The 20,677-nt window shown below is 36.7% G+C and overlaps 2 protein-coding genes across 3 annotated transcripts in view; both read left to right on the top strand.

Annotated features, from left to right (window-relative positions):
- The first annotated feature begins 1,872 nt into the window (after positions 1-1,872).
- Positions 1,873-11,894, top strand: LOC132119403 (EGF domain-specific O-linked N-acetylglucosamine transferase-like). Of its 2 annotated transcripts, XM_059529313.1 has the most exons (16): positions 1,873-2,009; positions 3,708-3,949; positions 4,174-4,274; positions 4,934-5,042; positions 5,227-5,321; positions 5,459-5,563; positions 6,567-6,673; positions 6,784-6,887; positions 8,314-8,406; positions 8,479-8,550; positions 8,852-8,938; positions 9,930-9,998; positions 10,200-10,261; positions 10,359-10,478; positions 11,453-11,555; positions 11,713-11,894. In XM_059529313.1, the coding sequence occupies exons 2-16, from the start codon at positions 3,752-3,754 to the stop codon at positions 11,857-11,859; spliced, it is 1,572 nt and encodes a 523-aa protein (XP_059385296.1). In that variant the 5' UTR covers positions 1,873-2,009; positions 3,708-3,751; the 3' UTR covers positions 11,860-11,894. The 2 variants fall into 2 exon arrangements, with proteins under 2 accessions (XP_059385296.1, XP_059385298.1); XM_059529315.1 differs by lacking the exon at positions 8,479-8,550.
- Positions 11,895-16,881: 4,987 nt separating this feature from the next.
- The window catches only part of LOC132119025 (chemokine-like protein TAFA-4), a 41,224-nt gene continuing 37,428 nt past the window's right edge, over positions 16,882-20,677 (top strand). Inside the window, exon 1 of the mRNA XM_059528767.1 lies at positions 16,882-17,301. The gene's annotated coding sequence lies outside the window, so the exon portion shown is untranslated. The remainder of the gene's footprint in view (positions 17,302-20,677) is intronic.

Genomic DNA, 20,677 nt, shown 5'->3' with positions numbered 1-20,677 from the left:
TCAATTTTTCGCAGAACCTACTTTTTCTAACTTGTCCTAGACGATTAGTCCAATTTTCTGAAAAACTGACTCAGATCATCTTCAGACAATGCTGGCAAAAAGTTATGGAATTCAAGTTGATTCGTCTAACCGTTCTCGAATGACACATGAACAAATTTGACGAAAAGCACGCAACAGTGCACGTGAGGCTGTATCTCGGCAACGGTTTGGCGTATTGAGACCAAACTTGGTTTGTGTCATAATATCCATGACCTGAGACTACCTGCAGTGTTTCGAGATAGGAGATATGAAAAATGCATATTTTGGTTTATATCTCCTGAATGGTTTGGCCAAAAATCACACAACGGGTCTCTTCAGTTTCAGTGAGTCATGTCGAGTCGTATGATATCCAATTTTCCCGTGTCAGCCATTTTAGGCGTCGGCCATTTTGAATTATGTTTTAAAATGCTGTATTTTTTTAACGCAGCATCGTATCGTTTTAATTACAAAATATTCTTTATAATTACAAATAATAATTACAAAATATTCAGCTCCATGCCCTGAACATACTCAAAAGGTTTGGTGAGTTATAATGAAATATCACAAAAATGCTAATAACTTTTGAATAAATTAGAATTCAATGAATTATTGAAATGAAAATTATCTCTCTATATTCCGTGGGTCATGCCGAGAGCATCGATACCAATTATGCGAAAATTGGCCATACTTCCTGTCCGCCATTTTGATAAAAGTTGAAAACCAACTTTTACGAACTCCTCCTAGACCGTTTTCACCAAATTTGACGTGGATCATCTTCAGACCATGCTGGCAAAAAGTTATGGATTTCGTGTCGATACATGAAACGGTTTTCATTTAGCGCATCAACGAATTTGCTGGAAGGGTGCCAAAATGCATTTGAGGCTGTATCTCTGCAAAGCTTTGACATATTTGCACCAAACTTTGTATGTGTCATCGTCACCTCACACTGACCATGCCACATAAATTTGGTAACAGCGTCACCTATTGGTCAAGAGTAATAAACCGTTCATTAACCATGAATAATTACACTTAGAAAAATGCTAATAACTAGTGTAATGAAACTGGTCTCAAAATATTCCTTGGCTTATGCTGACAACATAGATACCAAATATGCCAGAGTAAGCCGAACTTCCTGTCCGCCATTTTGATTTATGTTGAAAACCTACTTTTTCGAACTCCTCATCAACCGTTAGTCAGATTTTCACCAAAATTGAATCAGATGATCTTTAGACTGTGCTGACAAAATGTTATGGAGTTTGTATCGATACACAAAACCGTTTTCGCATAACACCGCGACGAAATTAAGACATCATGCAAAAATGACACTTCAGGCTGTATCTCTGCAATGCTTTAGCAAATTGACACTAAACTTTTTGTGTGTTATTGTCATCTCACACAGAACACACCAAAATGATTTGATTACATCACCACCTGTTGGTCAAAAGTGATAGGCAATTTAATCTTATTACTAGTGGTTGTATTTATGATTTTTGATTTATGATTTCCTAAAATTGCTGTAACTGCTCACTGTTGCATTTGATGTGGTCCTCCATGCCATGCTTACCTTCTAAATTTGCCATTGGAGTGCTTGGCCCCATAATTGCTGCTTGCAGCTATATTTATTATTATTATTATTATTAAATGTTATACAATAACATAAAGTATAATAATAATATATAGTAACTATATTATGATTAGTATTACTCTGCGTTGTTTTTTTCCAGCTTTATCAGTGTTTTTAATCTTTAATTACTGAGTATTTTTTGTTGCAATGATTCATTTTAATTAATTAAAGAGCTGTTTTGGTCGTCCACTTACCTGTGGTGAATGTGATTTTCGGATTCCCCCCCCCCTCAACAGTGTAAGTTTAGGCTCCACTCCTGCGCCCTCTTGTGGTTCCTAACAGTGACACACGCCGGCTGTAGTTTCCGGTAGTATGGCGTCTGCATCCCTAAATGCACCCATTGCCTCTCCTTAGTTTCTCCAAGGAGGTAACGTTAAGCATGCAATAACTTTTTGTTGTTAGCACTCTGGGGCTGTTTTCACTCTAACTTTCTTTGAATCGCTAAAAGTCGGAACAAAGTTAATTTGTTTTTTTGTGCATATATGTCTGTTTTATGTATGCGTTAGTAAAGGCAGTTGATATAATTGATGGTGTTAAAGCCTATGACCCTGGCAACGTGTCAAGTCTTTGTAGTTGCTGCGGTCCCAAATTAGTTTGCACTATTATGTACTAATATTTTTGTTAGCCTATGTGTTATTAGGGCATTGTGTGTTGGTCCACTTGTGCATCGCAGCTCTGTAGTTTGACTGTTTCCTTTAACCAAAAAAAAAAAAAACTTTTATCGTGTTTGACCAGAAATACAAAGGTTTAAAATCCAGTATATGGTATAGTTACCATTCTGAAGAATCTTCAATTGAGCTGCTCCATGAAGAACATGGGACTGTCTGTTAATCTAACGTTAACGGATCTGCCCTGTCTAGACAGATCGCATTTAGACACTGAATTAACATAGTTTAGCTCCCCCTGCTATAATGTGAGAAACTCCAGCTGTTGTTACTACTGTAAATCATACGTAATTAATAAGGCATCTCTTTTAAGTAATTCCAGAAACTTGTCAGAATCTTTCTGACATTGTGTTAACTCTTTTTTGCAACAGTTTTACTATAAACTTTGATTGTCGTGGTGATTTGTGCTCCGTTAATAGGTTCATTTAGATTCTCGGGTCACGTTTACACACTGTGGTTGTGTTTTTGTTTTGTTTGTTTTTTTTCCCCACGGGTTTTTAATTATGTAATAACCTGTAATTACGTTGTCATAATTACAAGACAACGCACCAAAGAATATAGTGATTTTCTCTTGCAAAAAATCACAATAGCTTCTGCCTAAATATCAGTTATAAAGACAATGTATTCATTTTTATTTATACACTAATACTATATTAATTTATAAATATTGTCAAATCACTTCAGTAAATGACAGGCTGAGTTATAATTTAATTTTGGCTCTATTTCATTTTTATTTATTATTATTTTTTTTTTTTTTACATTTATTTGATATTAAATGTTAGTTGCTAGTCAGTTACATGTTTTTAATAATGATAAAAAAAATTGGAATTGAAACCAATATAAGGCCTGAAAAAGCAGTGAATACATTTTGGCTGATTCCATTCAGGTGCACTGTGATAATGCTAGTGAAAAAAATAATTACAGATTCAGGCGTTATGGATGAGTAAAAATAGTTAATGATCTTACAGAGGATTTTTATATATCCATGTCACAAAATAGCTTTTTATAATGATTTTATATTAAAATCCTCACTGCTATGGTTAAAAATGATTCATCACCCCAGATCAGAGAACATATTACATGCATGCATCATTTCCGTCATAACTTATACATGTGTGTAATTCCCACGCTCCTTGTGCATCAGCTATGAGTAGAATGTGTATTTGTTTTTCTATTAATTTCCCTCAATCCTGGCCTTATTCCTTAAACAATTGCAGGAAAAAGGTCACTAATATTTCCTGCGGTAGGAGTCTCACATGGAGTAAGATCCGTTCATGTGCAGGTTCCCACACTAGGGTTACTTCCAGATCTTTGGTGTTTGTCCTTCCCATTTGTCTTCTTCCTCTAAACATTCTTGTGCTCTCTCTCTCTCTCTCTCTCTCTCTCATAAATGATTGTAGGTGCTGAGAGCCAGTGTGGTTCCTTCCATGTGGCTTGAGGGACTATGCTGCTGCTGGTAGCTCTGTGCCTGGTCTGCACTTATAAAACCATCTCCGCCACAGACAGCAGGCAGGACAGCAGCCGCACACCACAGCTGGACTACAGCAGCCTGGCGCTGCCTCAGCAGCATATTCCTTTCTTTCTGCACAGCAACAAAAGACTGGCCAAACTATGCAAGGAGGACCCGCTTTGCCCTTTTGAAGTAAGCTATTTCTCTTGTTTCTGATGAAAAGTCTGCTGAAGTTGGTTTAAAAGTGAGTGGGACGTTGTCATACGTCAGCTGTAATGGGTTTCAAACTGGGCAATAGAGGCTGCTCTTTTTTGCCTGTATTACTTTAACTTTATCACTAACATTTAGTGTTGTGTATATGCTGGAGATGATTATAAAGTAGATGTTCTCTTATGTGTGTCTCTGTTGGCTGGCAGGATGCTCTGCTGCTCCAGAAGGCTTGCTGGGGGTATGAAAAGAGCTGCTCCCCTGAGCACAGGTTCAGCTATCCTGTGTGCACCAGTTTTGACTCGGGATGGTACGCCTTTCTTTGCTAACCTATTTAAAGAAGTTAAATATGTACATCTTACAATTTTATATTTTCTAACTATCTACTTAACTGTCTAATTGCCCATGTTCTGTTTATAGGTGTGTGTGTGTGTGTGTGTATATATATATATTACTTACCCTAAAAACTACTGAATAGCTTTCAGTGACAGAAATTTTTATGGGCCATTTATTTTTTTTTGGAGATGGTAGCCAATGATCACGGTGAATTTTTATTGTATGGAAAAGTGCAGCATTGACACTTTACAAAATATCTCCTTTTGTGGACCACTAACAGTAGGAATCACATGAGGTGAATAAACGCTGGCAGAAATGATATTTTGGCATGAAAATCAAGCAGACTATTTGCAGATGTACACTATTTCTCAAGTGTTGGCATGCACATCAAGGCTGCATTTATTTGATCAGAAATACAGTAAAAACAATAATATTGTGAAATATTTTTATGATTTAAAATAACTGTTTTTCTACTCTAATATATATGAAAATGTAATTTATGACTGTGATGGCAAAGCTGAATTTTCAGCAGCCATTACTCTAGTTTTCAGTGTCACATGATCCTGGTGCTCAACATTTCTTCTAATTACTACATTACTACAAAGAACGTTTGACTGTTTGTCTTTTCTTTAGGGCAAACTCTATTCAGGCTGCCCAGGAACTGTTCTGGAAGCAGGCAGATTTTGGCTATGTGAGGGAGCGTCTCAGTGAGTTGAAGACTTTGTGCAAGCCTTTGAGTCCTGTGAGTTAGCTTCTTCTACATCATCTTCCTCTGTGCTGTTTGCTGTGTCTTTACCATGGTAAAGCTGAAGTTCTTGGCCCACCTCCAGAGCTCTGAGTCAATGAGCACCGAGCTTAAGACACAAGGGCTGTTTTAAATATTACTGCTTCAACATGCAAATACAAATTTAAAACCTTTTTTAAAGGGTGATTCCTCTCTGAAGTGCACCAGTCATATGCGGTTCTGTAGGGCCATAAACCTGTATCTGGACCTGAGGAGTCCCCGCAGAGGTCATGAGAGGTCAGTGACTCCCTGGAAGGTTGTTGGAGGTCAAGGAAAATGCTAAACTCTGTGAAACTGTTTTCTGTTTGGCACAGCTTTGAGAACTTCCTGTCTAAATGAGTTGTCTGTCCATCTCTGTTCCTCTGTCACTGCAGGTATAAAGAGGATTTCCTGGAACAGGGTGAGATCGGTGGTCACTGCAGCCTTAATAGTAAAGCACTAGCTGCAGAAGGGACGCACAAGAGTCCTCTTCAGTCTTGGTAAATAACTCATGTCCAAATTAATAATAATGGGTTAAGATTTTTTGTTACCTGTGTTGCAAACCATTTAGCAACTAAGTAGAAGTTTTTTTTCTTTAAAGAAATTAATAGTGTAATTCTGTAAGATGCATTAAATTGCTCAAAAGTGACAATTAAAAGATTTATAATGTTGTATATTTATAAATAATCAATTGAATAGCTGAGGTCAGTTTATTCAGTTTCTAATACAGCATTTGCTAAACAAATTTTGAGTTGTAAATCAGCATATTAGAATGAAGACTATAGAGTATTTGGTTGCAGAAAATTCAGCTTTGCTATTAATTCAGTTCAGTTCAATTTTATTTGTATATCGCTTTTCACGGTATAAATCGTTGCAAAGCAACTTTACAGAAAATTACGTTTCTACAATATATTTAGAATATAGATATATATTATTCCATCACCGCAATAATATGTTATACAAGTTACAAATATAAGTTACAGTTATTTAAATTCTAATAATATATATATAAAAATTGAAATGTAATAATATTTAAAAAAAGTGCATGTTTCAAAAAGTGCATGTTTTTTTTTTGATCAAATACATGCAGCCTTGGTGAGCACGATACTTTTTTCAAAAACAATAAAAACACCATCCTCAAACATTTATATGTGCTAATACTTTTATATTTGCCACAAAAAATATATTTTTTTTGTCATTGTTTACATTTTTTAGCCATTTGCTGTTTGAGTGTGAAAAAAGTTCATGCTACTCTTTTCCATATAATAAAAATAGACCATGATCAATGGCCGTCACTTCCAAAAAGTGCCATAAAAGTATATGGCTATCTTTGAAATCAGTTTGATAGCTTTGAAGGTGAGTAAATGATAACAGAGCTGTCATTTTTAGATGAACTATCCTGCCTATCAAGGCATCAAACATCAGATTGCAGGCATATATTTAAGTTAAATGAACAGACATTTATGTAAGTGCCAAGAAAGCGTCTTGTTTTTCCCCTCTCAGGTTTGCTGAACTGCAGATGTACTCAGAGCTTGACTTCCATCCCATGGATGATGGGCATTGTGATGTTATAATCGACAGACCAACCGTCTTCATGAAGCTGGACGCAGGTGATATTTTGTGGAGGCTTGTTTAGTTTAGTTTAGTCTTTTTGTTTAGTCTTCACAAAAGCTAAGGTTTAAAAAAAAAAAAGAGTGCATGCTTCATTTGTCTTTTGCAGGAGTGAACATGTACCATCATTTCTGTGACTTTGTCAACCTCTACATCTCTCAACACCTCAACAATTCCTTCAGCCGTGACATAAACATTGTCATGTGGGACACAGTAAGTGTTCATTTCCCTCTTAAAACACACAAACTTTGTTTGCTTCTGACATGCCCTCCGGTAAATCAACCATGAGTGCTTAGAGAACATTTCTTGCAAACAGATGTTTCTCACTTGTCAGGATTAGAAAGCACTGTAACAGAAGGTTTGTTGTTTAATTCGACTGCCACAGTTTCAGGAGGTCTGCAATTCCTAAAAGAGAAAGATAAAAAGGGAACAGTGGGCTGAAAATAAAGTGACTTGTGAGAAAACCTTATCCTACCTATTGTTCACGCACTGTTATTTCAAGGGTGAGGAAGAGAAGGAAGAATGAAGGGGTATGGAGAAAGAGGGAGACTTGTTTTGTATGAAACAATGTAAAAGAGATTGGCAAATAAAATCTGCTCTAGAATATCATTATATTTATAGACTTACTTGAGAATTAACTACGCAACTCTGTGTCCAGGATTTGAGTGGTCATGTTGGATTATAGCTTTAATTGGAGATTAAGAGAGATTAAATAAGGATTAGAATTTGTAATCCAGACCAGTTAAGGAGAAAAGTTTAGGTAAGGTAACGACTTTTAATTCTGTTTGTATGGCTTGTTTGAATAAATGAATTGGTTACTGCGTGTCTAATGGCCGATCATAATGCATGGATTGAAAATGGAGAAATGTGAATGAGATTTGGTTTCATAAAGCTGTCATACAATACAGTACAAAGGTTTGGGGTTCATAAGATTTTTTTAAAGAAATAAAAAAATGAAAAGTAAAATTAAGAAAAGTCACAGTAAATACATTTATAATATTTAAAAAGATTTATATTTTATTTTCAAACAATTTCTGTCCTTTTGAACTTTCTATTCATACAATTTGGGGATGGGGGAAAAGTATTAAGGTTTTCCCCCAAAATAGGAGTAGTTAAGCCAAAAATAAAAATATGCTGAAAATGCCATCCAAGATCCAAACTTCACCTGAAAAGATTTGGAGATAGTATCAGAGACCAAACAGCTGATAAAAACATGACAATAATCCACACCACTCCAATCCATCAATCAAAGTCTTGTGAAGTAAAACACGGTGGGTTTGTAATAAATCCATCAAGATAAAGTTTTTAACTTCAAACCTTTGCTTTATAAAATTTGAATCCTCATCTGAATCAGGAGAGAAATATGAAATAAGCACCGTTTGCGAGTGGAAACCGTTCCAAACGGTTCTAAACAAACATGTGGGTAGATTTTGATGTGAGAGGACAACGGGATGTACTTTTTTTTGGGAGTTATTATGGACAGATGTGAACTCCTAAATGATGAATTTGTTTCTTACAATCACACAGCTTTTTTCTTCAGAAGACATAAATTGATGGACAGGAGTCATGTGGATCACTTGTGGATTGTTGTGATTTTTTTTTATCTGTTCTCATTTATTTAGTTGTTTTTTTCTTTTAGAGTTTGTATGGATATGGAGACCTGTTCAGTGAAACATGGCGGGCTTTTACCGATGGTGACATCATTCACCTCAAAACCTTTGACTCCAAAAGGGTAAAACACGTTTACTCAGTATCCTCGGCATCGGAGTGGTTTTGTGCTTATTTAAAAGTGTGTTGTTCACAGGTGTGTTTTAGAGACGCGGTTTTCTCACTCCTTCCAAGAATGCGTTACGGCCTTTTCTACAACACCCCTCTTGTACGTATCCCACATGCCTCTGTTGCTCTCAAGTGTTTCTTGTTTCCCCATTTAGCATTTGTTCATCTCATCATGTTCATCTGCTGTCGTCTGTCTATGTTAATGCCTCTCTGCATGACATCAGGGGATGCTGTGTGTGTGATATAGAATATTTGCCTTGTGTGAGACTGAACTCATCTGGTGCTGTCGCTCAAATCATCCTCATATTAATGACTGTGTGCCTCTGCCTTCTGTGTGCAAATGAGATATAGAGAAGATTTAACTGACAGATGTGCGTGTGTGTGTATGTGTAATTTGATAGATCTCTGATTGCCAGAGCGAAGGGCTGTTCAAGGCGTTTTCCCAGCATGTCCTGTATCGACTTGGTGTCCCACAAGATGGGCCGAAGGTAAACATGCTTGAATCCACACACACAGATCAGGAGTTGATTCCTGTATTCTTATAGTACAGTAGCATAGAGAAACAGTCATACCTCAATTAAATACTAAAATATATTGCTTTAAAATATATAACACAATTTGGACTTTATTTATACTGTTTCACGCCTTAATTTAGAAATTGTTATGCTCATAAACAAACAGATTTCACCTTCAAAAAATAGACTTATAAAACATTATAATTATATTTTATACCATTTTTTATTTATATAATTTTAATCAAAATGTATTATTATTATTATTTATAAAAAAATTATATTATTTTATTAAAAAATTTACTCATTTATTTTATATTAGATTCATTTAGTTTGATCAATTTAAATAAATAATTTCTAAATTATAATTTCATGTTATTTATTTTTATTTTAAAAATAAATATATACTTTTAAATAAATGATGATGAAATTATAATTGTGCCTTCATTCTATTAGATTAATTGTATTTGCAATAAAAATCAATAATTATTCCATTATATATTTTATGAATTATTATTCCGTTTTAAATATTAATTTGAATTATTACACTTTTAAATACTTTATTATTATATTATTATCATTTTATAGGCATAGTTTCAAAAGTCATTGCCAACGACTTTTAGTAGGTGGATTACCAATAATATTTAGATTACTGTCATGTGTATATTATAGTTTAGTTATAGTATGTGTTTTTTAGTTATTGACATAGGCAACCATGTGCCACTAGAAGGCGCTGTTGGACAATTTCTGCTTTCGCATTGTTTTGTTCGCATCAGGAAGGCCCAGATCTTTCTTATCCCACATATCATGTCCATTTACTTTCCCTTTTTCCAAAATACATTAATATATCTGAATACTTTTTAAACTGGAATATAGATGTTACAAAACATATATATAGTCTATATATTAAGATACAAATGTGTGTTGAAATATGTATGACATCTGTGATGTCCTTCTGTTCTGTCAGGAGGGCCGAGTCCGTGTCACACTGTTGGCAAGAAGCACTGAGTACCGTAGGATAATAAACCAGCAGGAGGTGAATGCTCTCTCTCTCTCTCTCTCTCTCTCTCTTTGCTCATCATTGATTTATCACTCTGCTTCCTTAACTGAGCATTTAAACTCTTATTTGCTGGAGACCCCTGCTTTGTAAAAAGCCTTGATTTACCTGGCCTCTGTCCACATGAGTGTGAGGTCTCGTTAATCACCCTCTGAATCCCCGCTGTGTGTGTGTATGCAGCTTATCAATGCCCTGAAGACTGTGCTTTTATTCGAGGTCAAGCTGGTGGATTACAAATACAAGTGAGTGATTCAGTCTATATTGGTTTTAAACGATGGACTGATTTGGAGACGGTTGAGTTTGGTGCTTGCATGATTGAAAGCTGATGTGTGTTCATAGAGAGATGCCGTTTCTGGAGCAGATCCGTGTCACACACAACTCTGATATCTTCATTGGGATGCATGGAGCCGGACTGACCCACCTCCTCTTTCTTCCCGACTGGGCCGTCATATTTGAATTGTACGTGGCTTTTGTATCTCTCTGCTTTTTATATGATCTGTGTGACCGGCCTTAATGTGTGCTAGAGCTGTCAGTCAGAGGAAAGTAAATACTTCCTCACTTTCCTAAGTTTCAGAGGCACTTTAAAACTCTCCAAGTCATTGCTCCACTCTTCAGTGTTGCACAATCCTTCAGGAATCATTTTAATTGGCTAACTGGGTGCTCAAGACACATTTCTTAATATTATCAATGTTGAACAGGTGTGCTGCTTTATATTTTTATGGAGACAATGACTTTTTTTCAGGTTGATAAAAATACTAATAGAAAGGTCATAGAACAGCATTTATTTAAAATCGAAATATTTTATAACATTATACAGTATATGCCTTTCTGTCACTTTTAATCAATTTAATGTTTGCTTGCTGAATATACCTTCCTGACACCAAACAGTACTTTTGTTCTCAATGACTCTTCAAAGAACTTAAAACAAGGGTCGACTCGTCACCACCTGACATAAAAACAACAAAGTGGGCGATTAGTTTAGGTTCTCCAGTGACTCATTTTTACAATTTCACATTTAGACTCCCGTCAACCACCAGTCCTTGTGTATTTGGTTGCATCCTTTCTTAAAAAAACAACAACCTTACTTTCTGTTTCTCTATTAATAAATGAACACATCATGATTCACGTTGTTTTTGTTTTTGCAACACCTATCCGCATGTGTTAGGATGTATTCCCAAGTGTGCATCAGACACTCATGTCATGTTATACATCTACCCAATACTCATGTGGATGCAGTCTAGCTTCTGTGCTGTACAATGTACTTTTCAGTGTGTGTTACAGAGGAGGGAAGCATCTGACTGTGTCTGTATGTGTGTGACAGTGAAATACAGCCTAATTAAACAGTTATCCATCAAACTGAGTCTGTGGAGGCTTTGTGGGCCACTGCCTGCTAAGTTGGGTGCATAAAACATCCCTCCTTCTTTATTCCACAGGTACAACTGTCAAGATGAGAGCTGCTACCGTGATCTGGCCAGACTGAGGGGAGTCCATTACATGACTTGGCAGAAAAGGGACAAAGTGTTCCCCCAGGATAAGGTGAAGAGAGCACACACACCGCTTCCTGGATTCACTCCAGTGTACTAGATTTGATCCCAGTATTCCTATATACACTCACATTCACAATCAGTATATATATATATGTGTGTGTGTGTGTGTCATGATGACATTGTTATAATATTTTGTTCTTTCTCAGGGTCACCACCCTACTCTTGGGGAACATCCTAAGTTTACCAACTACACGTTTGATGTTGAGGAGTTCATGCGGTTAGTCTTTCTAGCGGCTGAATATGTGACCCGGCATCCGGCGTGGCGCGCAAAACAGGCTCGAGATGAACTGTAGCCTGTAAGACACGGTGGAGATAGATGAACACACTCCTATGAGTTAACGAAATGCGAATGGTTAATATGTGCTGTTACCGATCCTCTAGCTGTCTCGTTTTGCACATGGAGGTGTTGTGTACTTTAACAGACAACTTGTTTTGACATATTGTTGATGTATTTTGTGTGGTCTTAATATACCTCTCCTCAAGTATATGTAAAGAGACTTTTAAACCTGATTTGAGTGCTGCTTTGTAATGGCAAAGGTTCTAGGTCAGTAGATTGTTACAAGGTAGTAAGATGTCTTTAAACAGCTAAGGAGGCTACATCTAAGGATAATACATCAGCTTCATATTTATTACAGTGTTTGTTACTTTTTTATTTGTGTTCAGTGTAAATATTCATCTTGAAAATGTTAAACTATGTTAAGGGATTCATGGCTCCAGTCCTGTTGCACCAAATGAGATGCTGGTTCAGTATTACTCCATTTTATAAAGTGTTTTTAATCAGTGTTAAGATCCTCAAACCCGTCAAAAACTGGTGAAACAGTAACAAATGTTGCTGAATTTTTAGTGCATGATTGAGTTGAAAGAGGTTTTGAAAATATCTGTTTTTAATGGAATTTTAAACTGAAATGAAGTTCTGTAGCTACGTGATTTCATCATTGTTCTTATACATTGAAGAAGAAGAAAAAAAACGTTATTTATTAATCACTTAATGTAGCCTTTATCATAATGGTAAAGAATAAAGAATGGCTTTCAGTGACTTTGTACTTGAATTATTTCTGCCATTCTCTCTGTGTTTCATATTGTAAGACTTCTTAAGAGTAAAAGTGGTTGGAATGAGCTGTCACTTCCATTAACCTCTGTGACCTCAAACTGGGGATTTGAGGACAAGAAAAACGTAGTTTAAACTATTTTACCAGTTAAACCAGCATTCCCAACGTGTTTGAAACATTTTGATTAGGAGAAAAATTAAGAAATGACTGGAATTTTTCTCAATAAATTTACAGTGTTTTTTTATTTTACATCTGTAGAACCCATAGACATAGGCAGAAAAAATGATAACATCTCAAGCCAAAGTTTATTTTTTAAGAACCCATAATTGCTACTTATGATAAAATTGTATAATTTACATTTTATATATATATATATATATATATATATATATATATATATATATATATATATATATATATATATATATATATATATATATATATATATATAAATAAATATATATATATATATAAGAATTAATTTACATTAATAAATAATTAATTTACATGATATAAATATAAAGAATTTAATATTGTAGCCTAGCCACTAGTTTATGATGGCTGCATGTAAACGTACCGTGTAATTGCAGAATGGCCCTCGTGCACTTGCAGTTAGCGGCCGCTAGGTGGCGATATAACACTATCAATGATTTCGCATCTGAATTGAATGTCCGTCTCATTCTCACTCACGCTGCGTTTATCCTTACTGTGTAACTTTGCTGAAGTTTGCGAAAATACATCCCAGGCGTTATATATATATATTGGGACAATAGTATCGATAGTTTAAACACTTCAGATATGCTCTTCTTTCTCTCTCACGGAGTTTCCTCACAATCTTGCACCTGGTAGCCTACGCAGTTGTCAGAGGTAAATGATGAAGTAACATTGCTTGCATCGCCTCTCGGTTGTTATAGAGAGGTTAAATGAGTATGTGCTTGAACACAGACAGTTTATTACAAACGGCGGGCTGCACTAGTGCTGTAATTACTGCTAGAAACAGGAGAGTTATAGTCGCTCCGTCTCGCTGCTTTCTAATGAACCCCACTCAGCTAATAACGGCAGCCTTTTCCCTTCATGTCTTATTTATTCAGTGAATTCTTTCTCCGTGCGCGGGTGGCCTTATTTTGTCCTGTTTAAAGTAATGGGATGTCACTGGTGGAATTGTTTGGGAGTGAGCAATTATAACCGCCCTCCTTCCCCTCTCACTTCTGCTGAAGAAATGTGTTCTCTAAACCCTATATCCTCACAACACACTGTCTCATGTAAATAAACACCGCTGCTGTTTGTTACATGTGCAGGTATGGAGCGGAAACATGATGAGCAGATTACAAGGGTCATTCCTCCAAATCTAAGCCTTTTCTGTTTCTAAAAGCTGATTTTTAGAGGTTAATTAGAAGTATTTTAAATTATGATAATTATTATTATTTATAATCCCATTTTTTAAAATAGCTTTTTGTCATCTCAGGATAAACTTAAATGTTTTTAAATATATATATATAATTTGTATATTATTACAAATATCTATTTTTGATTAGAAAGTTTACTGTTTACTGTGCTAACATGCTGGACAAACCTGACTAAACATATAATTAATATAATAAAGTGACAAAAAAAAGAGACATTTGTCTTTGAGAAGAGTTTTATTAAGGGGTAGTTATTAATGTGTATTATTATTATTATTATTATTTTTTTGTAAAATATGTGCCATAAAATCTAAAATTCTACATAGAGACAAATTGCAAATGTCTTTCTATTTTATATTTTAATATATTTAAGATATTTTATTTGATAATACCAGAAAATACTAATTACTAGATTAAATGACCATATTTTAACTAAAATGTAATAGAAAATTATATTGAAGCAAATTACATAAATTCTATAAAAATAATTTTATTTTATGCATCATTATAGCCACTATTTGCACATTTGTTCCCAAGAGAGACAAAATTAACCCCTTTTGTGGAATGACCCAAAAACCACAGTAGCTACATGATTTAATGACAATTTAATATTTGTTGCCAAAATCTGTCTGGCTGTTTGTGAGCCCAACTTTTCTGTCTGGCCCTGCTGTCTTTTGGTTCTATGACACTCAGTCTCTTTTATCCTTGTCAATATTTCAGGAAATGAATTTTCGCTCTGACACTCGACAGAGTGCTACGCAATGATCCTTCGGCACTGTTCAGCTATGATTCTCCCATTCTTTCCTGCTTTGGAACCCAGATTAGATTTGTTTGTCATCATCCATCACCCATTTCCACTGTCTTTATGCATAATATCCATTATCCTGCGTGTATAAACGTGGCTTAATCTAATTCATCTCACGAAGAAAAAAAAATTCTCACCACTGAACAGAAATAAATCAATTACCAACGGCTCATCTTACATACCCACTTCTACAGGCGTCCCACAAAGCAAGAAAACATTCTCTTTCAGGGGATAAATGTGGAAATATTGATTGTGTTGGAAGAAATATTCCTCAAGTTATGATCAGACATTTCCATAATGCTCAGTCCTTCGAGAGAACAATCTCAGAAGGAAGAAGTCTCAGCGGGGATCCTATAACACAAGCTCTCTGATGAAATACATTTATGCCATTTCCTCCAATTCTACTCTATCAGCATTATGATAACTTGTATTCTCACATATGCCAGTTGTACATTAAATGCTGTAAGGCATATGCAAAATACTCATTCTTTGGGCAGTAGTCTGAACTAGCCTGAAGTAGCCAACTGTCTTGACTGACGAAAGGAAGTCCACTTGTGAAATCAAGATGTGCTCTCCGTAAACCTTAAACAAACTCTGTTATGTCCAGTTGTAGTTGCCGTGTTCTTGCTTTTTAGATTAATCTACATTTTATTCAAAATACAGGATATACTTAATTGACAAAATGCAATAAAATGCACACACACACACACTTAAAAATAAAGGCTCTTTTTTTGCACCTCTGGTTCCATAAAGAACCTTCAACATCCATGGAACCTTTTCATTGCATACCAGGTTCTTGAGATTATAAAATGTTCCTCACACCAAGAAAAAAATGGTTCTTCTAAAAACTGTTCACTAGATGTTTTTTGGGGAACCCAAAATTGTTCTTCCATGGCTTCACTGCAAAAAAACCTCCTTTATTTTAAGAGTGTAAAGTTATCAGTCAGTCCTTGCTATATATTTGCCACGTGCACTAGTTTTTTTAAACTGATAAAAGTATAATATTAGGGCTTATTGATATACTTTTGAACAAATGTATTGGATTGATGTAGTGATTAGCAGAAGCTTCTCACTTCGTACACTAGCCTTGTGGTCCACATCTAAATATTCTTCACACAAAGCCACAACATATGACTCAATGCATTCTTGCAAAAGTGCAACTGGAAAGCAGTTTTCCTTGAGATCCATGAAAACAAGTAGCAAACATCCAGAGAGCTTCGCAAGGTTGTTTGTGGTTAATATTTTATTAGGTAAATGTCCAGGCCAGAGGATGTTCAGTGGTGAAAATAAATAGCATGGAATATTGAGTGCAATGGCAGTACTTTTAAAATGAGGATTCAGATGGGTTATATTTCTTATTGTACCGAATACCCCTTTTATCTCTTTTTTATACCTGAAGGAGACAAAGATTCCAATTTCCTAGTAGAGACAACAGGGATTGGAGATGCATATCAAAGGGTAGCTTGTGTATAGGTGGCTTAACCGAGGCCTTTTTATCCTTCCTTAAATCAGATGCAGTGTGATGATGAGAAAATACACACTTTCAGTATAGTATCAGATGTTAAACCTCTAAACTACATATGACCTTTTGGTGTAGGATGGGTAGGGGCATCCAGGATTTGTGGTGGAAAACCTTGCAGTTCAAAAGGAGATTTAAAGTCATCTGTCAAGCTCAACCTTGAGGGGTGTCAGGCTGTGATTGGCTATTGATACTATCATTTGCCAGATGATGTAGGCTACCCGATTACGAGACTGAACGAATAGACAAAATCGATCGCCAAAGGGTTAGCCTTTGCTGTTTGAGCGCCTGTCTCGAAGCGCGGTCGTGTTAGAGCGAGGTGTAAAATGTTTTAATCCTTATCATTCACTTTTTGCCAGGCTTGTCGCTATAGTACAGCCCCTTACTTCAACACTTGTAAGCGATGACATCAGTTAGCGTGGCTATTGAAAGATCTCGCGCGGCGCGGCGCGGGGCGGGGCGGGGGTACAGCCGGCGCACGTGCGCGGAATAAGCAAGGCAAGTTCGCAATTCTCTTGTCAAATCGATCGCAGCTCGGGAGGAGTGTGCGAGGCGCAGTTATCATCGCAGACTTCCCCATCACTCACAGTCCCAGCGGTTCCGCAGGAAGGCAGCTGTTAATAACCTAACAAGCATGCCTGGAGCATTATAAGGTCATTAGTCTACTGACCCCCATATGGATTTACGCGCTTCTTCTCTGAGATTCAAACGCTGACGGTGCTTTCCCCTTTTTCTTTTTCGTCCTCTCTCATTCATCCCGGCGGTGATGTGTGGCGAAGGGATTGATAAAATAATGGGCAAATTCGGTTTATGAACTCTCCGTGTGATGGACAGGCGACTATTGAGCTCGAGCTCGGCTGGAGCGAGTAGAAAGTGAGCTCATTTGAAACAAACATCTGTCTTCAGGACTCCTGCCACCTTTTTAAGCAAAAAGAATGCTCTCGCTTTCGTAAACGGAGGTAATCTGCTTCTCATCCTTTTTTTTTTGGTTCGCTCTTCAGTTTAATCGGTGGCATTGATTAGTTGTTGACTGCAAATTGATATTGGCTGGGTTTCCATAAGCGTTAAGTAGAGCATTAGTCGCACGTAAGTAATACGCCTGCCCAAAAGCATCGTTATCTGTAGCACTCAAAGAAGATTTTAAATTAAGAACATTAAACATATCTCTTTTTATATTTATAAGTGATATTTAATAAATGTTATGAATGCATTTTTATCATTGCAGTGCTGTCGTACATTAAAACAATGACAAACTATTGATAAAAATTGCATTTAAAGTGATACTCCGCAGTCTGCGCATGTCACGTGACAATCTACATGACAGGCGACAAGGCATAACTTTATGTGGGCCTACTTTGATACACACAAGTAATTGCAAAATCCATTCGTTCTTGGTAACATTTATTTTCACTAGGAAATGTGAAAATGTAATAGTTAAAAAAAAAATCATAACAAATGGTTTGATTGACAGTGTTCTAAATGAGCGCCCCCACTCTTTCTTCCTCTGCCTCATCATCTTCTTCTTCTTCCAGTGGCAGGTTCACATATTGCATGTTGCATAGAGGCTGTGCATAGACCTCAAACTAAATGATCTGGAAATACACAACCTATATAAGCTACCTGTTAATTGTAATGCTGTTAGGTTTTCTTCCTAAGGAACACAACACTAGGCTAAATGAGGGAGACAGAGACCCATAGATAGCCTAATGATCCACATCACGGCCGCTGCCATCTATTCTGAAATGTTTAATAGGTTAGATGACGTTTAGTTTCCATTTTGGCAGTTCTTTCACACTAATTGACAAAATAAGCTCATGGACATATTGGAAATAAGTTTCAGCATTTGTGCAGCATCTTCGGACCTACGATCTACGTGTCAAAGCCTTGAAAGTAGATATATGTTTTTCATGCAAGTGCATAGAATATAAATTAGAATAAAGATAACATAGCCTTAAAGTTGGATCACAAGTTAGCCGTAGTCCGAAGCCTATTTTCACCCTTCATCAAACAGAGACTAACAACCAGAAGACGAGGAGGTCACCATAACAACAGCACTGTGTTCACGCGCTTCCCACCCAGCTTTCTGGACTGTGACTTGACTTGACTTGTTTTAATTTGCATATCTTGAATAAACTTTTAAAAAGTCTAATAATTGACTTTTAGTTTACCGCGCATGTGGCGCCAGATTACAATTTGCGCAGCGCTAGACGAACCTCGACAAGTTGCCCCCGATAAAATACCTTAACATTAATTAATAATTTAACAGATTTTTCTCACATTGAAGCCTATTGCTGGCTATTTGCACACCAGATGTACCGCTTTATTGCGTAAGGAGACTAAGCGATCAGTTTCTGAGCTGCTTCACACCTATAAAACTGTAACCATGAGAGATTCGCTGATCTGGCGCTTTTAAGGAATAGAGCTGTGCGTCTGAAGCGCGATCCACTGACAGCGCGTGCTGCCTGGACTAAACCCATCAGCCTCCTCACATCATGAAGCTAGTAATTGGCCTTCATTTTCATCTCCGCCCCTTTCCCCTGGATTTTTACTATGTTTTGTCCAATAAGTTTTGCGAGCGTGTAATTATTTCCCTCTGTTCCGCGTCCTCCGCTGCGCGCCGCAGACAGTTGTGTCAGTAGTTCACCGAGGCTGGGCGAGAATGTGAAGCGACTTCATTGTCATCGACACTCACATTAAGAGCCAAGCAGCACAGCTGAGCCCAGCGGAGATCGCTCAGTGAAACCCGTGCGTAAGAAGAGCTACACATGTATTTTTCCAACTCTCTCACACAGCTATCTCTTTCATGTGGACCGTGATGTAGGCGAGAAAGACGGAGAGAGAGAGCATGTGAATTGTGCAAGAGCACATCTGGGCGGCTGCCTGCAGGCGAATGATTTCCCTCTACTGATCTCAGTAATGTGTTTCTCTGTTAAATTTTCTTTTCTTTTCTTATTTTCTTTTCTTTCCTTTTCACATGACAACAAAATTACATCCAGCTTTGAATGAAGAAAATTATGGGGTCCTTTGTGAAGATATTTTACATATAATCTTGTTTGAGTAAATGTATTTATTTATTTAAATTATATATATGTATATATATATATATATATATATGTATATATAATTCTTTTTTTGTGTGTTTAATGTTTTTTTTTTTTGATTCCACGAAGGGTTGTTTTATGATGGTGCATTAAATCTTATCTTGTATTAATACTAATACTTTCATAATATTTTATTATTTAATAATTGTAATTTAAAAATCATTATTTTTAATGATTAAAAAAATTTCATTTTACTAATCGATTTAGCCATATACAATTGCAGTACAGCATTAATATATAGACTAGGTTTAGAATAATAATAATTATGATAATTTATTTCTTTTTTTGCATTATAGTAAGCAAAATAATGTTCTTTACTCAGTAAGTATGTGGGAGGACAAGGCATGTTCATATACAAGGAAGGGAGGGAAGTGGTGGGATAGAGAGGGGGAACGAGGGATGCTCGGAGGGATCTCTGCTAGATAAGGCACGGATTGTGAGCAGCTCAGCTGGTCAGATCTGCTCTCTGAGCTCTGAGCTGGCATTAGCCGATCCACTCTGTGCTGCTGTGATGGATGGATGCTCTTAGAATGGACAAGGACAGGGGAGAGAAAGGTAGAGTGAGAGAGCATCGCAAAAAGAGAGACGGTGGGAGGGTTATTAAAAAGAAGGAAGGGGTGATATAAATCGAAAGGGGTGAGAAAGAAATTAATGATGGAGGGAGAGACCGAGTAAGAGATTCACGAGGAACAGAAGGCAGTGATGGGAAAGTCTCTCATCTGTAAATAAGATTGTCCCTGATGGCCATTTTCTCCCCCAGTTCGCTCATTCTTCTTTCCCTCAGAAACCTCAATGCTCCGTTGAACGCAGGTCTCAGTACTGGACTCCGCGAGTGCTGACAGTGAAAAACAGAGACACTTGAGGGAGTCAGGCCTCAGGAGGCTCTTTCGTGTTTTCCCATTTTTCAGTCACTTCACACCACTTGGCCCTGAAACCTTAAAAACAAGGGAGGTCTAACAGGGCACATTATTCAACAAAAAAGTTAAAGAGAAATAAGAGTTGAAAGCTCACAATGTGGGGGAAAAATAGAATGGTAAGTTTGTGAGCACACCAGTTTTATGATTTCAATATGGAAACACCGCTGTCCGGTATAGCTGATACCAAGTTAAACCGCGTCATTCAGTGGGCCGATATTTCCAAACATTCGCTGTCGTCAGTATCAATGCTCTATATTAGACCATTCATTTGGGAATCTGAAACTGGCACTACTTTCGCTCTCTCTTGTTTCATACAA

Source organism: Carassius carassius, chromosome 38, assembly GCF_963082965.1.
Source record: "Carassius carassius chromosome 38, fCarCar2.1, whole genome shotgun sequence".
Taxonomy (NCBI): domain Eukaryota; kingdom Metazoa; phylum Chordata; class Actinopteri; order Cypriniformes; family Cyprinidae; genus Carassius; species Carassius carassius.
Note: the sequence above shows the minus strand (reverse complement) of the source record. Positions and strands in the feature narration are given on the sequence as shown.